At 47.6% G+C, this 27,719-nt stretch overlaps 1 protein-coding gene and 1 pseudogene across 6 annotated transcripts in view; one reads left to right on the top strand and one right to left on the bottom strand.

The window, feature by feature from the left end:
• The first annotated feature begins 224 nt into the window (after positions 1–224).
• On the top strand, positions 225–1,121 carry LOC308497918 (ADP/ATP translocase 2-like; annotated as a pseudogene). The gene has a single exon. The product of its transcript is annotated as an ADP/ATP translocase 2-like (transcript).
• Positions 1,122–17,832: 16,711 nt separating this feature from the next.
• Positions 17,833–27,719, bottom strand: part of ADCK1 (aarF domain containing kinase 1) — a 110,280-nt gene continuing 100,393 nt past the window's right edge. For all 5 annotated transcript variants that reach the window (XM_081050169.1, XM_081050166.1, XM_081050168.1 and 2 more), the window contains 2 exons: positions 23,598–23,791; positions 17,833–22,251 (listed from right to left, as the gene is read on the bottom strand). In XM_081050169.1, the coding sequence (XP_080906295.1) occupies positions 22,083–22,251; positions 23,598–23,791 (363 nt within the window). In that variant the 3' untranslated portion in view covers positions 17,833–22,082. The remainder of the gene's footprint in view (positions 22,252–23,597; positions 23,792–27,719) is intronic.

Raw genomic sequence — 27,719 nt, 5'->3', positions numbered from 1 at the left:
CCAATAGTGAGAGAAATATATGCCACTTTAAGTCACTCAGTTTGTGGTCATTAGTTACGCAGAATTAGAAAATGAATATACATTTTATGTCTCCTTAAAGTCGCTGAATTCTGCTTAAAAATGTGGTGTGGCACTTGCTTCGCTCCGCCCCACAGCCCGGAGTCCCAGTGGTTCCTGGCTCAGTCTTTCGACTGAAAGACTCTTGTCTCTTCTTCCCTTACAATATGACAGACGCCGCTGTGTCCTTCGCCAAGGACTTCCTGGCAGGTGGGGTGGCCGCAGCCATCTCCAAGACGGCGGTAGCGCCCATCGAACGGGTCAAACTGCTGCTGCAAGTACAGCATGCCAGCAAGCAAATCACCGCAGATAAGCAATACAAGGGCATTATAGACGGTGTGGTTCGTATCCCCACGGAGCAGGGAGTCCTGTCCTTCTGGCTTGGTAACCTGGCCAATGTCATCATATACCCCACCCAGGCTCTCAACTTTGCCTTCAAAGATAAATACAAGCAGATCTTCCTGGGTGGTGTTGACAAGAGAACCCAGTTCGGGCACCACTTTGCTGGGAAATTGGCATCAGGTGGTGCTGCTGGGGCCACCTCCTTGTGTTTTGTGCACCCTCTTGATTTTGCCCATACCCATCTAGCAGCGGATGTGGGCCAAGCTGGAGCTGAAAGGGAATTCAAAGGCCTCGGTGGGTGACTGCCTGGCTAAGATCTACAAATCTGGTGGAATTAAAGGCCTGTATCAAGGCTTCAATGCGTCTGGGCAGGGTATAATCACCTACCGAGCTGCCTACTTTGGTGTCTATGACCCTGCAAAGGGAATGCTTCCAGATCCCAAGAATATGCCCATCTTCCTCACTGGATGATTGCACAGTCCATCACAGCAGGGCCTGGTTTGACTTCCTGTCCATTTGACACTGTGCGCCGCTGCATGATGACGCAGTCGGGGCGCAGAGGAACTGATACCATGTACACAGGCACCCTTGACTGCTGGAGGAGGGTTTCCCGTGAGGAAGGAGGCAAAGCTTTTCTCAAGGGTGCATGGTCCAATGTTCTCAGAGGCGTGGGTGGTGCTTTTGTGCTTGTCTTGTATGATGAAATCAAGATGTTCGCATAAGTTATTCCCTAGTCCCCCGCCCCCTGTGAGCAGGCATGTTGTATTATGGAACGTACCTTGAGCATTCTTGACAGACTGTTGACTGTCTATTTATCAATGGCAAGTATTTTACCAGTTGAAAATGGGAAGCAATAATATTTATCTGACCAGTTTTCTCCTAAAGCCATTTCCATGATGATCATGATAATGATGGGACTCAATGATATTTTTATTTCAGTCACTCCTAATAAATAATACAATTGAAGAAATAAAAATATCTGAAATATTAAAAAAAAAAAAACGTGGTGTGCCTCTGTGTGTGTGTGTGTGTGTGTGTGTGTGTGTACAAGAAAGAGATTTAAAATATGGCTCCATTATTTGGGGGCTATAATTGAAAATATAGACTATTATTCATTCAACCATTATTGACTAAGCACCTACTTACTGGCTTCTGGTTTCAAAAAGGTAACTATTTGGATCTTCCTTCAGGGAATGGAATTGACTCAAAACTTTAAGCAAAGGATTTGGGAAGAAACATTAGGAAGAAGAGCAAGAGTCCCTCCTCTCCCTGAGCCCTCGACCACTTCTGCCAACCCAGCCCCAACTAAAACAACCAAAAACAATGTCCAGGCTGGTAGGAGGCGAGAGAGTCAGGGGGAAATTATGAAAGCTGAAACATTACTGGACCCAAAGAAGGAGCCCTACACCCCCTTCCTTACACCTATTTGAAGTCACAGGAGTCCAGAGGGATGTGGCACCTGTGACCACTTCCTAGGTAGAGCTGCGTCTGGACTGGAGGCAAGTGCCCAGGGAAGAAATGGTCTCTAGAGCTTCCCCTGTCCCAGCACCGTTCAGGTACAGCATTCCTGTGATGGCTACGCACAGACGTCGTGGCAGAGCTCCCCTCTCTGACGGGGTAGAAGCAGCAAAGAATGAGCATCATCACACAGGCAAACACAGTGTTAGAAGGTCAAAAGGTAAATGTCTCCAGGAAAGGGAAGTAGTGGCTCAGCCTGACCGAGGACCAGTCCAGCCCAGTGGAGGCCTGCATGGCCCGACAGCAGTCAAGGCTAGACGGGCCCTCTGGAAACCTTGGCCCCATGAAAACCTTCACAACTCAAGAGAGAAGGCAGAAATGACTGTGATAAAATCTTTCCCTCCTGGCCAAAATGGGCTCAACTCTGACATGGGGAGGTACAGTGGCCTTCCTGACCCAGCTTCCCCTGTGAGAGAATACATATGACTCTGGAGCACCATGAAGGGATCCCAGGCAGGGAGGGGCAGATGGAGGCTGAGATGTACATCCCCTGAAAAGTGCTCTATTTGTGCTGCAAAGTAGGAGCAGGAAGGGAGAGGTGAGGAGGAAAAGGGGGGGTCCCACTCCAGGATTCTCAGTCTGATGAGCTGTCATCAGACCCACTGCGATGATAGTAGACCTGATTACAGCTCTTCCTCTTTCCTCTTTGACAAACAGCCCGATAGCCAACATCTCTTTCATTTTTGATTGCCCAGCAGCTAGATTTGGTGTTACTGGCAGCTGAAGAGGGGCAGCGGACAAGGAGGAAAACAGAGGCAGATGGGGAAGGAGACTGAGGAGGAAGAACTCTGGGAGGAGGGTCCTTTCCATTATGGCTGCTGGTTCCCAGAGCGCCCTCTGATTCGGCTCCCAAGTGGACCAGCCTGCCCACATCCCTGGTACACTAGACGTATAATCACCCTGACACCAGGGCACTGCTGGTCCTCAGCCTCCTTGGAACAGAGCGGGCACAGGTTGCTCCACACAGGCCATGATCACATTGTAGTACCATGACTTGGTTCGCATGCCTGCCTTTCCCACCCCAGGGAGTATCCTTGTTTACCTTTGTCTCTCCTTTTTTCTGTAGGATGCAGCTCCTCCCAGGTGGACAGGAAGTATTACATGAATACATCCCTTAACAAGTGCCTGACCAACCTCAGGAACATGCCACCTTTGTTACCACATCTGAACTCAGTTGGTGAGCTACTTCGTACAACCACTGCCAGGAGAGGTAAGAAAACATACACACCCGGCCCCCTGGAAGAACACAGAAGGTCCGGGAGGACGCAACCTCAATGCAATTCGACAGGAATTGTCCCGCTCCCAGATAACCATGATTGCCCAGGAGTGAGGCTAGCTGTTTAATAACTTTCCTTTGGCTTCTCCCTCAACAAATGACAGCACCTGAAAGAAGGGTAATCTAGTGGTCTAACACCTTGCTACTCAAAGTGTGGTGCAGACCAGCAAAATCACTGACACCTGGGGGCTTGTTGGAACTACAGAATCACAGGCCCCACCAGACCTGCAGAATAAGACTCTGCAATGAACAAGAATACATATTCAGTTTTGAGTAGCAAGGCCTTCAATTAGAGAGTGAAAGAAAGAGCTCTGAGAGAGAATTAGGAGTGGGAAGACCAGAGAGGTGATTAAGAGCACCTCAAATGGCAGGTGTTCATTGTATCGATTAATTTCTAAACTATTATTGGACAGTCAAAGAAAGAGAAAACCAGAGAGACCTAGAGTACAACGTGTGACATCTGGTGCCAAAACCAGCCTGCCTGATCCCAGAGTGTGGCCTCGGGAGATTTTTCGCATACAGTCATTCACAGGGGAACTAGAAGGCCAGCAGGGCTAACCCCCCTCCACTTCCCCACCAAATCCTTGACAACTACAAACACTAACCACCACCACCCCCATCTTCCCTCCTTAGGAGAAATTGACCATTTCCTACTTTATTCCCAGCACAAAGTAGGCGCTCAATAATTGTGTGCCAAATAATGAAAGTGTTGTGCTAGCAGGCTCGGATCAATTAGTGATTATAACGGAAGCTGAATGTAATTAATTATATAATTTGGGGCTGTTCAAGTTTAATTCTACCAAAACGACATCACAGAAACACGGCAGGAGGGAGGATAGAAGGAAAGGAGCCATGAGTAAAGCTTCCATGTACAATAGGCGCACATTGAGTTGGATCCCCTCCCAACAGTAAAAGATTCACCCGGATGCCTAATTAGGGGATTCTAATCCTGAATCTTATCTAGACACAGAGTCCAAAATCAAAGACTTCAGTACAATACCAGGGTCATGCAGCAGTGGACATGCTCAGCCATGGACTCTGCTCAATCTGGGGACATTGACTTGTTTTCACCCATTTCTATTGCTCAGGTTTTCCATTCTTCATGTCATGTGAATCTCTTTTCTACCCTCACAGACTCAGAGGGTGTTAGAGCTAAAAAGCAATCTTTGGGGAACCTTTGCACCAGTGGCTTTTAGCCCAATCAGACCTAACATGCCCTTTTACAATAACATTTTGTATTGCCCCTTACCGTCCTGAAATGAAATCCATAGAAACTATAATCTACCTACATAATTTACTTCTTAAAAGGCACATTGATACAAGTGGGTTGCACTGGCCATTCAAATGCAGACTCTGCATTGCCATTGGTTCTGTGCTTTTCCAAAATGGTGAACACTAATTGCTAAAGAAACAAACTATCCCTCAGCTCTCATGGGGATGCATTCTGGGAAAATTCAATGGGAAAATAAAACCATGCAAAAAATATTGCTTTGCTTTTATATGTAAAACAGAATTAGGTTGAAGATTCAGTTCATTATAATAAGGATTTTCACTACACGAATATCCTGTAGGGCATTTGGAAGTCACACAGGTCACGAGAAAATTCTTTGTTGAGTGAAGCAGTGCTGCCCATAGGAAGACATCTAGCACTGCTGGCTCCACCCATTCCATGCCAGTAGCAATCCCCCAGTCATCCTGATAACCAAAAATGTCTCCACACATTTCCAGGAAGTGCCTGGTGGTAGTAGCACCCCACTGAGAACTCTGATTTAACCCAATCTTCTTACTTTGCAGGTGAGAAATCAGAGGGTGGGGAGGAAGAGATCTGCCTGGTCAGCATCCACAGGTCTCTGAGCTCCCATTCCAGGAGCCCTCCTAGCTCCACCCTGAGCATTCTTGGAGGAGATCTTGCTCTTACCTAGAATTCCAATACACAGACTCAGGATGGGGCCCCACACCCAGAAGTTCAAACTCCCTGCAAAAGAAACCGTGGCCATAAGTGTCCATGAAGTCCTCTAAGGTAGGGAATGAAATGGCAATGCTTTTAAATTCATCTACCCAAGGAATCCCAAGATGTCTCATCACCAGAAAGGTAGGAAAGTTCTGTCATTGTGCAGAACTTAACTTGCTCCTCCTTCTGTATTCATTAACGAGAGCCCTGAAACTATCCCAGGTAAAGAAAGGATCCAATTTTGAGAGCAAAAACAGCAGTTGGGCATGACATGCCAACACTGCTCAATCAGTAGTGGTTGACTAGTGTGCTGTGTTAAGAAGGATTCTGGAGCCATATCCCAGCTCAACCTAAAAGGACGCAGTGATCAGTTTATAGAGTTTTCATTGGCCATGGTAGAGGGTGGCAACCCCATGCCAGCTATTTGCCATATCTGTTTTAGAACCCTCGACAAATCCAATCTACTTTTCTAGGTCAAAAGCTCATCAGTTTTGCCCATGACGGTCTATTTCATTCCACTGGTTTACTTGTTTAAAAATTTGAGGCAAAGGTCTCCTTCCTAATGGTTGACACATCAATCATGAGATAAATTGCTTTGCTACAAGTGGTCGTACTAGGTACATTGTGTCAGAATCACACTTAGTACAGGAGTTGAACATATGTTATATACTAGTTATATACTAGTCACACTGCACATAAAAAACCATCTTTTTATCAAGGTTCCTAACTCACAAAATAATATATACATCACACAAAACCCAACATTAATACCCACCATTTTCCACCTTAAATGTACGTATCCTTAGTTAAGGGATCAAGATGACACAGTATATAACAATTGATTGTAATTAGGGCCTTGAATATTTCTTGCTAGGACAGCTATATTTTGAGGAAAGCGCCTTTTAGATAAAATGGCTAAATATTGGTTATCTTTAAATTTAATGAAAGTAGGATACCTAGAAAAAGACACCTATAGAGAATACAAAGTAATCATTGTAAAAAGCTGCCTGTTCAATAAATGCTTATTAGAAATACAAAATTAAGTCAAATGCTCTTGCATGAATTTGTTTCAAAAATCTTTAAAATGAAAAAAAGAAAGGCAATAAGTAATAGGAAGGTCAAAGGGATCTGAAAACATTCAAGAGTACCTCACTTGAGATAAACTGTTCTTTGGGAGACTTGATTCTTAGGCAAAAGGGTTTTTGACAATGTAACTAGGCAATTCAGCGTTAGGTGAACCCAAACAGAGCTAGTTTGGTGGGACAAGACGGAAGGCAAGGCAGAGTGAGGAGACGAGATCTGAACCAGGATGGTGGAGGCAGAGAGGTAAAGGAGAGTTGGTGAATCCAAGACAGACAGGGACGTCGAGTCTATGGAGGAGTGCTCTGAAGGTCAAGGAGGAGGAAGGTTGACTCCTCGCTTTTAGACCTGGCAGCACCATCCACCAAGACAGTGAATGCAGGTTCCTTGGTCAAAATGAAACTCTGGGAAATACTGGCCCAAAAGAGAAACATAAAGATAATCTCATCAAATCTTGCTTCCAGGTGGAGTTGCTAACAGGTCCCCAAGAGTTGCTTAAATCTCTTTCTCTCCTCCCAGACCACAGACTCCCAGCTCCCCACTGCCTCCAGCAGCCAGAGCCTCGCTCCCTGCCTAAAGCCAGCTTCTTTTGTCAGAGAGACCACAGTTCCTTATAGGCAGGAATCATGTGCAATTCCTCTTGTCCCTCCACTCTGCTTCCAATGTGGGCATTGAGAGCATGCATGCTACAGGCATGAATTGAGGCGTGTGTAGGTGGCCACACAGTGACTGATGAAAGGCCTACGATGGCCCCCACTGTGCTGGTGTCCACGAGCGGACAAGCGACAAAGAAGTGTTCCTTGCCCGCTGAGGACAGCACCGGGCAAATGAGTGAGGGTGGTGGGAGTACAGAGAAGTATCAGGAGAACAGGGAGGAGGAGGAGGCAGGTCAACAGGGCAGAGTGGTCTCGGGAGGCCCCCTATAAAAGGCAGGACTTGAGTGCTGTCACGAATGGAGAACGCAGAGGGAGTGGATATAAGGAAAAGCAGAGAGAGGCTGAGCAAACTACAAGAGCAGACCATGCAGAGGAAGTAGGCCTGCAACTGCAACACATCAAGGTCAGCCTGTTTAGGAATCTCACAGCCCAGACAAGGAGAGAGAGGTGACAACCCTCGTGTGAGCTCTCATCTCCCTCAACCAGACGTGTGAAATGAGGGAGAAAGAAGCTTCCACACACAGTTCAGTTCTCCAGCTTGTCCCTGGTTAAACATGGTTTCTGTGACCTGGCCAGCCAGCTCTCAGGCTGATGCGAAACACCTACGTGTGACTGTCTTTATCGTAAATGCTCCCAGGGCTGTCTCTATCAAACTAATACTGCGATTAAAGAAAGAGCTCCTGTCAGCTCTCTGGGGGTGACCTGTATGGACAGCAACTAGCCGAATCAATAGGAGAAATTAAGCCTATTTCAGCCAAATAGCCAGTTTCTAAGAACACCATGGGGCATTAGGAAACAGGCATGACTGTTATAAAAAGGCATATCCACACAGCTGGATTCCCGGCAGAATGGCATGAGCCTTTGTGTTGGTTGACAAAAAAAAACAAAAAACAATGCCATATAAAGAAGCCAACCAGTAGTCCGTATTCTCATTGTCTCAACAACAGCAATTACAATAAGAACTTACTGTAATTTAACATTGTTTGCTCTTGTGCAGCTCTCTGGAGAGTGCCCAGTCTATAATGGTCTCTTTATTTTCTATCCCTGTAGATTTCCCTATTATTCTCCTCGACTTCCTCTAGGCCTTCCACATTCTCCAAACATGGGTCCGGGGCCCTTAAAGATAATAGCTGCAATGATTATGACTCTTTTGGTTAAAAATTAGATACCAAATTTAAACTAACCACACAAAAAAGGGGGGAGGCAGATTTCTTGGCTCGTGTAATTAAAAAATCAAGGATGGGGCACCGCCGTAGCTCTCTAATGCCAAGGGCGTCTCTAGCTCACCAGGCTCCAGCGGAAGGAGAAGGGGGATAAAGTGGATCCTCTATACCATGGCTGGTACCAAGCTGACTGCTGGCAAATGGGCAGGTGGTAAAACACCGAGGAAGCAACTGGCTGCAAAAGCCGCTCATGAGAGTGTGCCCTCTGCTTTGGGGGGGTGAAGAAACCTCATGTTACAGGCCTGGATCCAAGCACTCTGTGAAATTAGATATGACCAGAAATCCACTAAACTTCTGATTCGCAAGCTTCCCTTCCAGCATCTGGTGCAAGAAATTGCCCAGGACTTCAAACCAGACCTGCGCTTCCAAAAGGCAGCTTTTGGTGCTTTGTAGGAGGCCTGTTTGGTTGGCCTTTTTGAAGACACCAACCTGTGTGTTCTCCATGTCAAATATGTAACAGATATGCAAAAAGACATCCAGCTGACACGTCGTATACGTGGAGAACGTGCTTAAGAATCTACTATGATGGGAAACACTTCATTCTTTAAAAAAAAATTTTTCTCTTCTTCCTGTTATTGGTAGTTCTGAACATCAGATACTTTTTTTCTATAGATTCAAAAGGTACTTAAATATATGATTGCAAGTGGAAAAACAGGGGACAGAAATTAGGTATTGGCAGTTTTTCCATTTTCATTTGTGTGTGAATTTTTAATATAAATTCAGGGACATAAAACATCAATACAAGTCAAAATGTTTCAGTGAACAAGTTTCAGCAGTTCAACTTTATAACAATTATAAATAAACCTGCTGCATTTTTATGGACAATGCCAGCATTTGGATTTTCTTAAAAACCAGTACATTTCTTACTGAGGTCAACGACATGGTGTTTGTAGCATTTTTACCATAAAATCCACCCATTCACTACACTTTTCTGAGTTGTCTCACATGCAAATACATGTTATCAATGTTGTCTGTCTTCTGTGCTGTTCCTGTAAATTTGCTATTAAAATACATTAAACTATGTTTAAAACTCAAGGGTGTAGCTGGCCTGCAAGAATGGCGGGATCTAGGGGTTCAAAGGATGAGGCAGGCAAGATAGTCACTGCAGCTTAGCAACAAGTGGAAAGGTAGTCATTCTCCATCGCTCCAGCTGAAAGTTGCAGGAAGGTCCTTGGGGTCATGAGCCCCTACCAGAACCAATCTCTGCAGCCAAAGAGCTGGCCATCTATCTATACCTGCAGTTTATAGAAGATCCTAGACCAGCACACTGGCAGGAATGGGTGTCTCTGCAGGAAAGGGTAGTTATGTTTAAGCTGCAAGGGATGCTGGGTAGACAGACTATCCTATCTGTGTATCTGTTAGTTTTTTAGTGTCACTTTTCCTGTCATTTTCACTGGCATGATCCATTCAAGTTCATCACAACCCTCCGAAAAAGGCAATTTACAACCACCCCATTTCACAGCAGGGGAAGCAGAGGCTCAGAAACCAAAGCACCGTGACCAGTGACAGCAGAACTAAGACGACATGCCTGCCCTCCAGCTGCCTGACCCAGTGTGGGGGACACTGGCCTCTGCCCAGGGAACCCTGTCCAGGACAAAGGTAGGAAAAAGGTCAGAGCCTACTCTGGACATATCCTGCCATCAGACGATTATGGACACGAACTGTGACAAGTCGAATCTCACTTCAAATTAGTTCATTAAAATGTCCTGAAGTTTAGAAGTTTCTCTTCTAAATGCCCTCACAGTCTTGTCACTTCTCCCTGCATACTTGGGAGGGTGAGGAAGAAGTGAAAAAGCAGAACCTCCTCTATATTCCTACTTAACCACAGGGCAAAATGGAATCTCTGCCAATGTTAACACCCCTTACAAGGACTTCCCTAGAGCTGCCTAAGGGGTTTGCTGTCCGAGGCCCTGCTGGCCAGGTGAGCTCTGGGCCATACAGGCTCACCCTCCGCAGAGAGATGACTGCTCAGGGGCTCCCCCTGCCCAGCTACACCCACTGTAGGAGGCACAGAAGCCCACCACTGCAGGAGCCCACCAGCTCCAGACCCAGGCAGGGAGGGTGCCCCCTCTAGGAGGCATGGTGGAAGCAGTCCACTCCAGCAGAAGGAAACAAGAGTCAGGGGTTGAGAGCCCAACCTCTGACTGCAGACCAACTCAGCTCAAAGCCTGCCTCCCCCATGCACTGCCTGTGTGCCTCCAGCAAGCAACCTAAGTCCTCTGTGCCTCAGTTTACTCAAATGTACAAGAGCAATAATAGCATTCCATAGACCTCATAGGGCTGTCATACATGAATTCAGAGAGACTGAATCCACGCAAAGAGGCTAGCTCAGTATTATTATTAATACTATTATTTTATCATTTACCGTGTTTCCCCCAAAATAAGATCTAAGCGCAAAATAAGCCCTAGCATTTTTCAGGATGCTCGTAATATAAAAATAAGCCCTACCGTATTTCCCCTAAAATAAGACCGGGTCTTGTATTAATTTTTGCTCCAAAAGATGCATGAGGCCTTATTTTATATTACGAGCATCCTGAAAAATCATGCTACCGCTTATTTTCTGTTAGGTCTTATTTTTGGGAAAACACGGTATTAATAACGAATTCTGCTACTCAGAACAAATGCTACCTAGCATTCCCCAGCCTACCACAGGGGTCAGTGGTGTTGGAGGTGGAATAATGCTCCCCTCACCCTCAAAGACGTCTACTTCCTAATTGCTGGAACCTGTAAATGTTATCTTACACGGTCAAAGGACTTTGCAGGAGTGATTGATTAAGTCAAGGCTCTTTATCAGCAGAGATTTTCCTAGATTATCCAGGTGAGCCCAAAGTAATCACAAGGTGCTGATATCAGGCAGGCAGGAAGGTCAGAGCGAGAGATAATGTGACAAAAGAAGCAGAGGTTGGAGTGATGCAGCCACAAGCCAAGAAATGCAAACAGTCTCTAGAAACAAGAAGGTAAGAAAATAGATTCTCCTCTAGAGCTTCCAGAAGGAATGCAGCCTGGCTGATACCTTGATTTTTTGACTTCTGACCTCCAGAACTGTAAAATAACAAATTTGTGTTGTTTTACGCCACTCAGGGGTCAAGGTCACTGTAACTGACATGGCTCCTGACCACCCCCGCCAAGGGAGCATCTGGTTAAAGAACACTCAGAAGAGATCCTCCCATGCTCTGCAAGCACCCTATTCACATTCCCTGCTTCAGCAAATCTTTGTCATGGCATCTCTTGCAAACAGCCCATGGCCACACTCAGCAGGAGGCTCATTCCCAGGCTCCCTCCATTTTTCTGGGGAGCTATCTTCAACCTGTTGGATTTTCATGGGACCCCATTTTTGATGTTGACGGCTGACAGCTTTCACGCCCCACCCCTCTCCTTCCCCTTTTGCCCCATGCCTGGGCAAGCTGATAAGAAGGCACAAGTGCTCCATGTAAATCCTGGCCCACATCTGGGAGCCCTCATCCTAGTCCCAACCCCCAAGCATAATAAAAAACAGAACCACCACTCCCACCTCACACCTCATTCATTTTCACTCCAGACCAAACCTGAGCCCTTCTCCCTGAGGAACCCTTTTGCTGGTTACTAATGAGTAATACACTTTATTTCACAGCCATTGATGTTTGTGTCATTCGTTCTGACAGCCATAAACGCCTGGGAAGGGGGTTGTCCAGCAACCAGCAGGAATGCTAGATGCCCAAATAAAATATTACGTTGTACTTATTGCCTCCAGATGACAAAATGGCTACTATAGCTCCACACATCCAAAACCACCAGCCTCCTCTGCTAGGAGGAAAAGGAAGGGGCAACAGTAACAAACTACATCCTTATCAATTTCTAAAGAAAAACTTTCCAGAAGTCCTCCATAAGATTCTCCTTCACCTCATGCCATATGCCACCCCTAGCGGCAAGGGAGGCTGGGAAAGCAAGTTCTCACTTTTTCAGTCTCTCAAGTAGAGGCCAGGCAAGAGTTAAGGGGGTTGGGAATAGTGTCGGCCCTGGGGGCTAATGAAAAAATTAAACATTTACTGAGCACTTACCATGGTTTCTCTTCTCTAAGCTCTTCTGTAAGTACATTGCACTTATTATCTAACTTAAGCCTCCCAATGACCCTATGAAGAAGGTACTTTGATCCCACTTTTCAAATTGAGGAATTGAGGCCTAGAGAGATTGGGTTACTTGCCCAAGATCACACAGAACCCTGAGGGCAACAGTATTTGAACTCAGGCCAACTCTAGAGCCCAGGCCCTTAAATACTACCCTATACTGCCTGCCTCAGTGTTTACAGATACTCTGATGTGCGTATGCTTACATTTGGTACAAAAAGGAGCAAGACCACAGGGGCCAGGAAGGAGACCCTCCACCAACTTCATAGCCCTAGAAGCTCCAAGAAGGCAGAAAATAGCCAGAGCCTCTGATCTCTATCCCCAGTTCACCAGGCTGGGAGCCTGGAAGGACTTCAAGTCCCACCCAATGTTAGCCTTGGGAAGAGGAAAGTCCGTGCTGCTGGCACTCCACCCCTCAGCCTTCCCTCTCCATTATTACCCACCTAGAGAAAGGCCAGCAACCACTTCCATCATTTGTCACTGGGATCATGGTCTGAAACGGTTGACCACCAGCCCTAGTGAGACTGCCTTGCCTCCTTTGGGCGCTAGGAGGAGGCTGCCAGATCAGGCTAATGCAAAGGGCACCAAGCCCACTGCTCAGCAGTGACCGACCAGAAGGCTCCCTGCCAACACCCCACTGGTGATTTCTGTTTCTAGAATTGCAAATACACCTGGAAAATAAATCCCTAGTGCCAGGCCTATCTTTGGGGGGATGGGGCTCAATGTTCACATTTCTGATGTTACATCCATTTGTCATTACTTTTGCATGTGTGTCCTTAAAACATTCATCTGTGGCAAATGTAAACCTGGAAACTATATGGCCATTTTTATTATCTTGCATTGGTATATCTGTACTTTGTAGTTTCCTGGGAGTCTTTTAATTTGGAAACAGCCAGGCTATTTGACAAAGAGGCTATGCCTAGACGAGCACACAAGTTGCCTTTCTCCCTTCTCCAGAAGACAATGGGAAAGTACGTGAGCCTGAAGCAAGGATCCCAACCCTGCTGGGAGCTTTAAGAAACAAAAGTCATGTCGATATCATGTGGTCCCAAATATGATATAACCTGAGGACTGCTTCACCTCTGTGGTATTCTTCCCCAAACCCATAATCCCAGTGTAATCACAAGAAAACAACAGACAATCAAAAATTGAGAGACATTCTACAAAATACCTGACCAGTACTCTTCCAAAGGTCATGGTCTTTCAAGGTCAGGGTCTTTCAAGGTCATGAAAAACAACGGAAGTCTCAGGAACTGTCACAGAGCAGAGGAGACTAAGGAGACATCACAACTGAATGTAATATAGTATCCTTGATTGAATCAATTAAAACAATTTTTTAAAAATGCCTGGCCCGCATTCTAACCAATTACAATAGGAGTTCCCCCTTACATCCCTAGACCTCCAGTGGATGCCGGAAACTGTGGAGAGCACAGACTCCTACATATACTATGCTTTTTCCTATACATACATATCTATGATAAAGTTAATTTATAAATTAGGCACAGTACGCGATTAACAAAAATAACAATAAAATAAGAGTTTTTATTCAGGGAGGAGACCCAAGATGTCATCATAGATAAACACTGTGCCTGCTTCCTTCCATGAACACATTAAAATTACAACTAAATTATAGAACAATCATCCTGGAGAACCACCTTAAGTCTGGCTGAACAGAAGTTCTGTAACTACAGATATAAGGAAGCCACGACGAGACTGGCAGAAGGGGCAAAGACACAAAATGGGCTGGTCCCAAACCTCAGTGTGGCAGATAAAAATTGGGAGGGATAATTTGGCCACAGAGGTTCCCCCCAGAGAAGTGAAGGACCCCACCCCCACACCAGGCTCCCCAGCCCGGAGCACTGGTGCTGGGAAGAGGAGCCCCCACAACATCTGCCTGTGAAAAATAGTGGGGATTCCAACATCCAGGTGGGACGGAAGGCTGCAGGAAACCCAAAGGACCTCTTAAAGGGCCTGCGCACAGACTCATTCACTCACACTCACCTTGGGCTCCGGTGAAGGGAAGGTGACCCAGGGGACGTCAGAGGCATATGGGGAGCAGACTGAGGTGTGTGGCTTCAAAGCCAGGACTGGAGGACAGTCGCCATTTTCCCCGTGATAGGTATTCCTCCTGTGCAGCTGGCAGGCGGCCACCATCTTTAACATGTTAAGCCCTCACCCTACGTTTACGGCTAAATCTGAATCTGAATTGTCTGGTGAGCTCAGGGGCTCCACCCTGCTGACTCTCTAGGACCCTGCCCCATCCAACTCCCCCAACTCCAGAGGCACTTTCTCCACGAGCAGCCAGCCCCGCCCACATTGCACTCTTTCTTGGAAAACTATCCGAGTCCACAGGCACCAGGCAGGCAACAGCCGGCCTCAGCGTGTTCTGAGACTTTTGCTGCGTAGCTTCAAGCTCAGCACTGGTACCAAACCAGAGTCTACATAACCTGGTGACCACAACAATTTCCACTGTAGTGACTCTGTGAGACCCGGCCTCACCCAACTTGCGTACCGAATGAGGCTTTATCAGTGGCTGAACTTTAAGGTAGCCACAGGTAGCAGCAGGCCTCAGGGTGTCCTGGCTTTTTGCGGAGCTACCCCAGGCCCAGTACTGGTGGCAGCCATTGCTGGTTTGCAGTGTGGCCTCTCCCACGTGCCTCCAGGGTTAGCACAAGCAGCAAAAAACTGCAGATCATTCCGTAGCTCCTACCAGGCAGTGGCTGACCTGGGACTGCCCTGGAGCCCCTCTCAAGAAGCCCCAGGACCAATATACCCGCAGGCTGGCTTCAGACCACAGCAGAGCATCATCCAGTTAGCCCACAGGCAGCACACACAAAGGGCGGTCTCAACATGCACCAGAGCCTGCTGGTTTGAATCCCATTCAGTGGGGTAAGCTCCCACACAGCAGCCCACAAGCTGTAGATGTGGCCAAACCCCACAGCCAATCAGCCTGAGGGTCAATCCCACTTGCTGATGTGCCAATACCAACCAAGGCTCCACTATAACAGGAGAGCACACACAAGGGACACTCCTGGACCACCTGGAGCAGGTGACCAGAGAGACTGTGCCAGGGTCCCACAGGACACTGACTACATAAGGCCACCTGGCCAAGACTGGGAGATATAGCAAATATACCTCATATGTAGAAACAAACACAGGATGGCAGCCAACATGAGGAAACAAAGAAATACACTCCAAATAAAAGAACAGGAGAAAACCCCAGATAAAGAACTAAATGAAATGGAGGCAAGCAACCTACCAAAGACAGAGTTCAAAACACTGGTTATAAGGATGCTCAAGGAACTTAGTGAGAACATCAACAAAGAGATAGCGAGCATAAAAAAGGACATAGAAACCATAAAAATGAACTAGTCAGAAGTGAAGGATACAATAACTGAAATACAACATGCACTAATTGGGATCACCAGCAGACTAGATGAAGCAGTTGATCAAATCAGTGATTTGGAGGACGGGCTAACAGAAAACACCAAATCAGAACAGCAAAAAGGAAAAAAAAAAGAATCCCAAAACTGAGGATAGTTTAAGAGACCTCTGAGATAACATGAAGCATAACAACATGTGCATCATAGGGGTACCAGAAGGAGAAGAAACAAGGGACTGAGAATCTACTGGAAGAAATAATGACTGAAAACTTGCCTAACCTGGAAAAGGAAAGAGACATACAAGCTCAGGAAGCACAGAGTACCAAAAAGGATGAACCCAAACAGGCCCACACCAAGACACATTATAATTAAAATGGCAAAAGTTAAAGACAAAGAGAGAATCCTAAAAGCAACAAAAAAAGGCAACTAGTAACTTATAAGGGAGCTCTCATAAGATTGTCAGCTGATTTCTCAACATAAACTTTGCAGGCCAGAAGGGATTGGCACAAAATATTAAATGTGATGAAAAGTACAACCAAGATTACTCTACCCAGAAAGGCTATCATTTAAAATCAAAGAACACATAAAGAGCTTCCCAGACAAGAAAAAGCTAAAGGAGTTCATCACCCCCAAACCAGTATTACAAGGAATGTTACAGGGACTTTTTTAAGATGGAGGGAGGGGAGAGATCAAAATTATAAATAAAATGGCAATAGCTACATACCTATCAACAATTACTTTCAACGTAAATGGATTAAACGCTCTAATCAAATAACAGAGGGCTGAACGGATAAGAAAACAAAAGCTTTACATATGCTACCTGCCTACAAGAGAATCACTTCAGATTGAAAGACACATCCACAGATGGAAAGTAAAGATATGAAAAAAAGATATTTCATGAAAATAGGGGGAAAAAGAAGCTGGGGTAGCAAAACTGTACCAGACAAAATTGACTTTAAATCAAAGGCTAGAACAACAAAGGACCCAGTAATCCCACTTCTGGGTATTTTTCTGAAGAAACCCAAAACACTACTTCAAGGGGATGTGTGTATTCGTATGTTCACTCCAGCACTGTTTACAATGGCCAAGATGTGGAGGCAGTTTGGGTGTCTATCGATGGAAAAATAGATAAAGAGGAGGTGGTACATATATACAATAGACTATATCTCAGCCATGGAGAGGAATGGGTTCTTGCCATCTGTGGTGGCATGGGTGGACCTGGAGGGTATTGTGCTGAGTGGACTATGTCAGACAGAGAAAGACAGATGCAATGTGATTTCACTTGTATGTGGCATCTAACAAACTCATAGATACAGAGAATATTTTAATGGTTGCCAGGTGGGAGGGGGTTTGGGAGTATGGGTGAAAAGGGGTAAGGGATTAAGAAGCACAAACTGGTTGTTACAAAGTAGACATGGGGATGTAGGGTATAGCTTAAGAAATATAGTCAAGAATATTGTAATAACTACGTATGGTGTCAGATGGGTACTAGATTTGTTGAGGTGATAGTTGGGCGGGGGTTAGGGGGTAGGGTGAAAAAGGTGAAGAGATTAAGAAGTGCAAACTGGTAGTTACAAAATAGTCATGGGGATGTAAAGTAAAACATAGGGAATGCAGTCAACGGTATGGCAATAACTATGCATAATGCTAGGTGGATACTAAACTAGTCGGGGGAATCACTTCTTAAATTATATAAATGTCTAACCACAATGCTGGACCCCTGAAATTAATGTAAAATAATACTGAATATCAACAGTAATTGAAAAATTAAAAGGAGGGTGGGTGAAGGGGTATAAGTGGTCCAAATTTCCAGGTATAAAATAAGTCATGGGGATATGACATACATCATAGGAAATATAGCCAATAATATTGTAATAGCATAGTATGGTGTCAGATGGTTGCTAGACTTATTATGGTGATCACTTCTTTAGGTATAAAAATGTTGAACAACTATGGTATATCCCCGAAACTCATATAATATTGTGTTAGCTATATTTTTAATAAAAATCTTTTAAAAATAGCAATAAAATAGAACAATAACAACGTTATAATAAAAGTTATGTGAATATGCCCTGCCCCCACCCCTCATGACCAATCTGATCATGGAGAAAGCTGCTAAGTGACTAAGGACTGGTAACATGTACAGCACGGATATGCTGGAAAAAGGGAGGATTCACATCCCAGGCAGGACAGAGTGGGACAGCAAAAAATTTCATGATGCGATTCAGAACAGCACGCAATCTAAAACTCATGAATTGTTTATTTCTGGAATTTTTCATTTAATATTTTCAGACCACGATTGACTGTGGGTAAATAAAATCTCAGAAAGCAAAATCATGAATAAGGGGGTGGGGGGGGAGCCTACTGTAAATCAGAATCTTGGGCATTTGAAGGTCTCCTGTTGATCTTGGTGTGCAGGTAGAACGTTAAGAACCACAGACCTGAAGACAAAATCTCCTGGAGGGCTTATTAAATCAGATTGCTGGGCACCCACCCTAGAGTTTCTGATTCAGCAGGTCTGGGATGGGATCTGCAAATGTGCATCTCTGACAAGCTCCCAGGTTGTGCTGATGCTGCCGGTCCAGGGTACCAACCTCCAGAGCCACTGATCTGGGTCCTTGAAACTCCAAGTGTGGTCATGGACCAGCAACAGCAGCGGCATCCCCTGGGAACGTGTTAGAAATGCAGACTCTCAGCCTTACCCAGATCCACTGAGTCAGAATCGGTGTTTTCACAAGAGCTCAGGTTACTGGCTTATATGTGAAAGTTTGAGATGCACTGCTCTAGAATAAAAAGTGCGAGGAGAGATAAGAAAATAGGAGCTGAAATGGCAGCAGTCAGCGGCTTAATACCTATCACTTCACCACTCCACCAGCCTGGCCTTCCTCTCACACCCAGGAAAAATAAAAATAGGGAGAAACATCCGAGGAATTATGCAACTATTAAGCCAAAGGCAGAAAGAGCATTTTCTGCCCTGGGAAGTGCTGTCCAGGGGCATGGTGACCTGGCTAGGAAGGAAGCTGGCTGCCGGCGGGGTCTGAGGCGGCGTCGAGCAAAACTAGGCCAGGAGACGTTCGCCACAGGAAAATGAACATCACGGCTACAGCCCAAGGTTTAATATTTACTCAAAGGGCTGGCCTCGTCATTCCTTTAGAAAAGGAGAGAAAGCAAGGCAGTCTGCACAGCTTCATAGCAGGCTGTACTTCACAGGAAGGAAGGAAAGAGTGGGCAGAGAGGAGAGGTGAGAGCAGAGGCTTTTTGAATGGGCTTTTACCAAAATGGTTCCCAACTTAAAGCTTAGGGGACGGAGCCTCCCACAGTTCCCCTTTGGCCAGTTACCTGTAGCAGTGGCACCAGGTAGCCTGGCATTCAAGGTCTCTTGTTAAATATAAGCCCCCCCAGTCTAGCCCCACAAACATGACCACTCCAACAGGCCAGGCTGCAAGGAACACACCTCTCTCCGTGGCTTTGTTCCTCTCATCTATTAAGTTCCCAACTTAGACCCTAGCTTCTCATGGCTACACCTTGAGACCACTTATGTCCCAAGGGTAACTGCGTGGCTCCATTGAAATCTTCTCACATTTGTTAACACTAAGAGTAATTCTACATCTCTCAACCAGTCATGGCCCTGGGGATTTGCTTGGATGCCTCTTGGAACCACTTCCATTTTCTGAAATGTCATTAGATGCTTGCATTCTCAGAGCCCTGCAATTGTGGCAGGAGGGCCCTGGGCATGCTGTCATGCTGAAAGTGGCCATCTCAGATCCTGGGAGTGGGCTCGGAGCTCTGAGGAAATTAACCTGACAATCAAACAAGGCAGCATTCCTCATGGAGGATGAGTGGCATCGGTAGATTTTTTTAATATGCAGATTTCAACATCCCTGAAAATAACATTCTGAGAGTCTAAATATTTACGTTTATTGAGCACTTACTACAAGCCAGGACATCTGCACTTATTATGAGCTGGGCACGTATCTGAGAGGCTCTCCACCCAATGGGCCATAGAGTGGGAATTCCTCTCTCCTCCACCTGAGAGGTGACCAAATCAAAGAAGCCAACACCTAAACTGACTAAGTGTCCACATGTTAAAAGAGAAAACACTCTTCAAGATAAGCTGGTGGTGCCTTCCTGATAAATTGTCACTGATGGGAGAAAAAAAATCACAGGATTTTATTGTGAAGTACGAAACCCAAACCAATTCACAGCGTTTCACGGGACAGAGAAGGGAGCAGGGCAAAGGTCCCACATAGAAACTCATGTGAGCTCTCTCTGAACCTCAGAATAGACACCAGGAGAGATCTCCTCCTATGGCTCTGGGCTCCAGAGATGGCTCCACCTAGTCGAGCAGAAGGTACAGGCCAGCAGTGGGTCCAAAAAAATGCACCTCAGGCTAAGTGCAAAGGATGAGAAGACTCCAGAGTGACTGTTACAGGATAAAAAGTTTGTCTGGTCTTTGTCCCTCGTTCTGGGAGAGAACCTCTAACTCCTTGGAATTTCTCAGTGACTGGAGTATCTCTGATACTCATGGTGTGCCCCCTGGATCCACCTGAGTTTGGACTAGATGACTCAGGACGGAGGCAGTATCAGCCCCATCTGTCTGGGAGGGGCTGGGCGCTGGGGATTGAGTTCAATCATGTGGTCAATGGTTCAGTCCATTCTGCCTATGTAATGAAACCTTGACAAAAACTCTGAACACTGAAGCTCAGTGAACTCACTGATACGCCGGGGTGACAGGTCCTGATTCCACCGGAGAGGACACGGAAGCTCTGCATTCAGTACCTTCCTAGGCCTCGCCTTATACATCTCTTCGTTTGGCTGCTCCTGATTCGTAAACTTTATTGAAAAAACTGTAATCACAAGTATAGTGATTTCCGGAGTTCTGTGAGTCCTTATAGCAAATTATTGAATCCGAGGGGGTTGGGAGAGCCGCCAAATTTGTAGTCAGTTGGTCGGAACTGCAGGTGGTCTGGAGCCTTTCAATCCTGCAGCTTGTGTGTGAAGCGAGGGCAGTCTCATGGGGAACTGCGCCCTGAAGCCTGTGGTGTCTGCACTGACTCTGGGTGGTCAGTGTAAGAATCACCTTGCAGGTAGTAATAGGCCAGGTCCAACCTCCCTTGGGCCCTGGGAGACACGCTGAATTCAGTCAGCATTTTCCAGGACGTTTTGTCTCCTTTACCCGTTCATTTCCCCATCTCTACTGAAAATCCAATTTCCTCTAAAATCAGGATGTTTGAGACCCAATTCCGGCACATCTAACAGCCCAAGGAACAAGTATGATCCATATCTACTGTACTAGGAAATAAAAAACAAAGCATGGACCATCGCTCAGCAGCTGTGTGACTTCAGGCAAATTACTAAACCTCCCTGAGCCTCAGTTCCCATCTCTGTAAGAGGAGGCTAATGACCCTTTCTCTAACAGAGCTGATGGGACAATTCAATGATGTAACTTATTTACAAAGATCCTAGCATGTTCTCTCACATGTGGAAGGCATGCAGCAATCATCTGCCTCATCCCCTTCTATTTTCAAACTGCCCTGTATCAAACTCTCCCTGCCGCTCTCTTCTCCATGGATTAACATTCTGGGTGCTGGGCACTCTGGCAACAAGCTGATGTTTTACATCCCAGGCCAGCAGGAAGCCAACCATTAAACCAAAAGGAAAAAGCAAGTAACCACTACCTTGAACAAAAAAGGGCGTTTATATTTACTGCAGTGGCTAAAAAGGCACCATAAAATATAATATGCAGCATACATCCTCACAATTAATAACAGATCTGGCAAATTATTCTCTCAGATCCCTAGGTGCAATCCAACCGCTCACTAAGAACAATTAATTCTTTCAGGAAATAAAGAGACTGTGAATTAGCTCTGGTCAGTAGAAAGATCTGCTTGCTATATTATGAATACAGAGAATGAAGAGAAAATGAGACCCAAATTTAGGGGTTTTCTTCCCCAAGAATGGGGTGAAGTAAGATCAGAGAGACTCAAATACAATGACTGTCTGTGAGCAAGGGTGCTCAGTGAGAGCTAGGACCTGCCAAATGTGGGGTGCGACATCCCTGGGGAGTGACAGGGCAGGGAGAGGGACACTGTTCTCCAGCAAGCTCAGAGATCCCGCTCCCCTCCAACAAAATCAAACTTCTACAAGTCAAATGTGCCCTCAGTGGGATTCATGGTTCATCCTGACAAAAGAAGGGCTAAGGGAAGTGGGGCACATCCAACCCAATGGCACACGCCAGGATAGGAAAGCGGACTGTGTGCCACCTCCCTCAATAAGGAGAGAAACCTATTGCGTGGTTCAGCCAGTGGCCCTCAAGATGGGCTACAGTGTGGGAGAGGAATTCCAGACATGGGGGACGTGGCAGTGACTGTGGGCCTCCAGCCATCTGCGGCAGAAACAAGGCAACAGGAGGAGATATGACTAAAGAACAAATGAAAAGGCCCTTGCCCACCACAGAGTCACACTGAAGAGGGGACGGGGACAGTACATCCGCTCAGTGCGGAGCAGGCAACCGCCAGCAAAGCAGCGCCAAGAGCCAGCGGGCCAGCCTGAGCCCCTTCACACGCAGAATGAGTTCATGGAGATTGATCTGCCATAAATTGAAGGCCTCGCTGAAAGAGAGCTGGGTCCTTCTGAAGAACGAGCAGGTCTTCTTCTTGTGCCTGCAGGAGGAGGGACAAGAAGAAAGGAGAGAACAAGAGACAATGAGGGAAGAAACACTCAGGGTCATTTAGAAAAATGGAAGATGGTGGCTTTGCCCACTCACCAGCTCCCTGCCCCAGTGACGACTCCTGGTCACATAATCATACCACTGCCCAATCGGGACCCAGAGGAATTCGACTACTCCAGGTGAGCGAGGTAAGCAAACGGAGTTGTTCCATAGGCCATCAAAGGCCCAGTGGCCCCACTGGGAACAATGTTCCAATGCTTCAATTTTTCCAAAAATAGAGTTCATATTTATTAAACCAGAATCCCCCAAATTCAAACGTAAAAGCTTTCCCAAACTTTCTCAGGCTAAGGGTCACCTAGAGTCAAACTTTCTCAGGGTAAGAGTCACCTGGTCAGGTGGTCCTGGGAGGCGGAGGGCCTTACGGATGCAGCCCCCCTCAATCCCTCTGCACCAACAAAAGGACAGGATGAAAACTGATGTTTATGATGATGACCTATGCAAAACTTCGTTTCCTGAACCCTCAGAGAAATGATAAATCTTATTCAGCCCTTTCCACAAGCAGTGGAATCTCATTTGATATTTGATAGAGGGTGCATGATACATGTGGTCAAGCCTCCCTGCAGCAGACAGTTGGCCAGAATGACCTGCTCGCTGCCTAGGATGGATGGGCTGGGAGTTGACCACAGTCTAGGCCTCCCCTCTTGGGCGAGAACATTCAGCCACAGCGTGGGCCCTCCCATATATATGCCACTCTGAGGCAGAAGGGCCTAGAACGCTCCCTCCTGTGCCGCTACCTCCCTGAGAAAGCCCCCTTCCCTCCCCATCAACACCCCAAGGGTGGTGAGGCATCTAAGAAGATCCGAGATCCTGAGAGCACCTATTGCCTGCTCGGGACACTTTCCGGAGGACGCCGGCTTTGCTGCCTACCCAGTCCTGAGACAGGTCCCAGGACCAGAAAGAGATGGCATGCGCATCAGGGCATCCTAATCCCAAACCCAGGGGATACTCGGATGCGACTGAGACTTTCAGAAAATATTTCAAACGTTACTGAGGGTAAAAGTCTCCCTAGAAAGCTTGACCGGGAGACTGAGGTCCTAGAATTCACCACGTTAGCAAATGCAGGTGGCTCTCTGGATCACCCAAAACACCGCCCTGAGACATCAGCCAGTTTGCGGGAGCTGTTCTCTGTCCCCAACTTCCTGCAGAGAAGTCTGGAGATTGGGAAGCTCTGGCAGAGCCCTGGGAACTGGTGGGAGAAAGTGGAGGTGAGCGGTCCCTGGGGGGCATGCCAGCGGGGCGGGGGGGCAGGGGCAAGGAGAAGCAGGAGCCCACACTCACGAGGCCAGCGCTCTGACGCAGCACCGCGACATATTGAGGAAGGAGCTGGCGCTGGCACGCGTGCCCAGGGCAGCCTCGATGCCGCGCAGGAGGTCGTTGGTCTTGAAGATGAGCAGCATCTGGCGTGGCACGTGGCTGAGGAGCTGGCTAATCTGGGGCAGGTAGGTGGCCGCATTGTTGCGGATCTCAGAGTCCTAGAGCAACAACAGGGAGACAGACATGGTTGGGATGAGAAGTGGGGCCCAAGGTGGTGGGTGTCCAAGCAGCCTGTGGTCGGAGGGTACAGGCGGAAGCTGCAAGAGGGAGCTGCTCGCATGGCTGCCAGCTGCCATGGCACCACTAGGGACCCTCCCCAAAGGGAAGTGCAGCAAAAGGAGCTTTGCAGCCTGACAAACCCAGACAGGACTTCTGACCCCAACGTCTAGCCATGCACTGGACACAGTACAGAAGCATATCAGCAGAGCTGAGGCCTATTTCTCCTGCCTCTGTCGTCCCTGGATTCCCACAGCCAAGGTCACCAATATCCAGCCCCCAAGCCTCCAAACCCATTCTGACTGGGGCAGAAAATGTACCTCCCCAAAAACCACTTGACGAGGCTGGAGTTCGCCAGCCTCTCAGCCCAGGTGTCTACCTTGCATTACTGTCCAAGGCTCCCTTATTGGACACCCGTTTGAGGCCTGGCTGAAAGGAGCGCTGGAAGCTGGTGCCGGCTGTCATGCCCCCCATCTCTTCAGCCAAGCTCAGGCTGACACAGTTCATAGGTCTGAGCTCCTAACCCCAACCCAGCTCCAAAGTCCTGCCCCATCCCCCACCTGACACTGAACCCCCCACCCCGAGCCCCTGCCACCCACACAGCCACTGCCTGTCACTGTCCTCCATGCTGAAGCCAGGCTCAGGCCACCCAGTACCCCCACGTCTGGATGCCGCAGAGCAGGAGCCAGGGTTAGCTCTTGTTCTAAGAGCCCTTGTCCCATCCTGAAATGTACTTTTGGAGTCTGGCTTCCCACCCTTCCTCGTCCCCGAGCTCTGCATGGCTCTGGGCAGATAACTGCCCCCGTCGAGGCTCTGATCCCTTCTCAGTGTCCAGAGACACAATGTGATGCCAATGACAACAGCCAACATACTGGGCATCCAGCACGTAAGCTGGGCACTTTGGAAACGCGCCCATGTATTAACTCAGTTAATCCTCACAACAACCCTCTCCCTCTCAGGGGAGGGTATTACTCCCACGTGAGGGGGAAACTGAGGCACTGAGAAATTGAATAACTTGCCCACGGTCCACAGGTAGGAAGTGGTGAGTCGGGGTTCACATTCAGGCAGTCCAGCTCCCAAGCCGGCACCCTCACCACCAGGCTGTACTGCCTCTCACCTCACAGTGGACTGTGTGAGCCTGGGCAAGTCCTTTCATCTTTTCTGAGCCAACGTCCTCACCTAAAAATGGGAAATGCTAACACCCTCTGTGCCTAGCTCCCAGAGTACCGAGAGGGCTATCAGAGATAAGGCATGGGGAGGTGCTCGGTGCCAACTGAAGTCACGAGGGGCCCAGCAGTGCTGCCAAAGGCTGCACCGCCTGGCTGCTTTCTGCAGCAGAAGCAGAACTGTGCCCTTTCAGGAACACATGTGCATTGCTGATAACTGAGTTGCTGTGAAACTTGAAATGTCCCTCAGGCAGGAGCTATCAGACTGGAACATCTCAACACGAAGCCAGACACCAAGGGGCTGTCTGCCTCCCCGCCGCTTCCCACCAGAGCTGCAGGGCACCCTGCTTGAGACTAAGGCCTGACCGAGACGCTGCTCACCATAGGGACCCCCTCTCAGCAAAGTCGGGACTGGCCTGGAACAGCCCCCTTGGCCCAAACAGAAAGCACTTGCACCCACCCAGGCTACCACACAGGGCATCTCTCAGAGCTGAACAGCCATCGAGCTTGGACCTATCCTGATGGTGGGTGTCTGCAGCAGACCCCACTGGGTATCTACTCAACAGCCATTCCCCACTCTCCTTTGTTAAAAGAACCCCCTTCTTGTTCACTTGACCCCTTGGAATGGTGCCATACAGAGAGGTGGAGCCCCCCAGGGGGAGGGGCATCTTTGTTGATCTCAGTCAATGCTGGCTCTGATCTGAGCTCAATGCCAAGTGATGGGTTTAGGAATAGACATGTGACACGATTCTGGCCAATCAGATGACACAAGGAGGAGTCTGTTGGGGGACTTATGGAAAAGGTCTTCTTGCTTTTAAGAAATGACATATGAGAAAAAAATGGCCCTTGTTCCCACCTCTGGACACCACAGAATGAAGCTGTAAAGCTTGGAACTGTCACAGTCATCTTGGAATCAAGATGGAGGACTGCAGAGGAGTCAAACTAGAGCACTGAGATTGTTCATCTAATCGATTAACCAACCCGGACCCACCCACCTCCAGGCTTCTTGTTATGGAGAGAACAAATTGTTTAAGCCACTTTCAATCGGGAAAACATCCTTCTGGATACCATGTTGGAGGTTGCCCTAAATCTCAGCACGATTAGGACTCAGAAAACTGAGCCCGTACATGTCAGAGCTGGCCCAGACTGGCTAAGTTTATTCTCTATCTGGGTTTTTGCCTGAAGTCAGCAAAGGAAGTCCATGTCTCCAGAACCTACACAAACACCTCTCTACTAGACCGGGTCCCAGAACGCCAGGGACCTTATAAAAAGGTGTACAAGGCAGGATCCCTGCCCTCCCGTAATCATCATCTGGAGAGTTCATAAAGGAATACAAACAATTAACTCTGGGAGGGGGTACAAGGTGCTTGCACACGAGTGACACAAGTATGAAGGATCACTGTTGGCACAGACATGAGGAGAGGCGTCCTAGGCGGGTGCTGTGGACTCACTTGTGCCCCCATCAGCTCCCTCTGTTGAAGTTCTAACCCCAGTGTGACTATTTGGAGAGCAGGCCTTGAAGGAGGTAATTAAACTTCAGTGAATTCATAAGGGTGGGGCCCTGATCCAACAGGACTGACCTCCACACAAGAAGAGGAAGAGACACCAGGGCTGTGGCCACACAGAAGAGAGGCCATGGGAGGCAATGCTGAGAAGGCAGCCGTCTGCAAGCCGGGAAGACAGGCCTCACCAGAAACCCACCCTGATGACACCTGGACCTTGGCCTTCCAGCCTCCAGAACGGTGAGAAAATAAAGTTCTGTTGTTTGAGACACCCAGTCGGTGGGATTCTATTATGGCAACCTAGGAAGACTCATACAGCAGCGTTGAGGCTGGGTCTTTACGAATGAATGAGAATGCAAAACTAAAATTCTACCTTAGCTAAGGAAAACAGATGTCATTTACTGTGTGATCTTGTCCATCCGGGTGGTTTTAAATACCACCTATATGCTGAGGTCTCCACATGTATCTCAAGCTTGGACCTCCTCTTTGAGCGCCAGGCTGAACTGTTCACGATACCTCTATCTGAACGTTCAAGACAACGACTGAGACCCCACGCCCAGTCTGCCCTTCCCACAGCCTTCCCTATGTCAGGAAGTGGCACCATCCCCCTGCTCCGTAACTCTCCCCAAAAAGCTCTGATGGAAAACTTTTCCTCCCCTCTCCATCCAAGCCGACAGAAAGGCCTCTCCGTGTTAAGTCCTGAAGGCAACGTGGCTCCATCTGCTTCTCTCCCCCTCCACTACCATGAGCATGGTCTGGGCCCCCAGCCTCTCTGCACCCGCTGTCCTGCCTCAACCTCTGGCCACCCACTGCTCATCTTGCCCCACGCCAGAGACACACTTAAAACAGCAAGTCTGAGCACGTCCTTCTCCTGCATAAAACTGTCAAAGGCTTTGCTTTGTCCTGAGAATTAATCCGAATGTCTGCCCATGGCTTACGGGCCCTGTGTGACGCTGTCCCTGCCCGGCGCTCCAAATTCTTCTCATCCCACCATGTACCTCACCACACTCCAGACTGTCCCACACTCTTTCTTCCCCTAGGCCTTGGCTCGTTGTGTGTCCTCAGCCTGGAATGCTTTCTCCAAGCTCTCCTTCTGGCTGGTGCCTTTCCTGACCTTCGGACCACGGTTTCAACACCAACTCCTCAGCGAGCTCTTCTCTGAGGACCCAATCAGCTGCACTGCCATCATATGCTTGTTTCCT

Source organism: Rhinolophus hipposideros (assembly GCF_964194185.1).
Source record: "Rhinolophus hipposideros genome assembly, chromosome: 5".
In the NCBI taxonomy this organism is placed as follows: Eukaryota; Metazoa; Chordata; class Mammalia; order Chiroptera; family Rhinolophidae; genus Rhinolophus; species Rhinolophus hipposideros.
The sequence above is the reverse complement of the archived record's forward strand: the minus strand, read 5'-3'. Positions and strand labels throughout refer to the sequence as shown.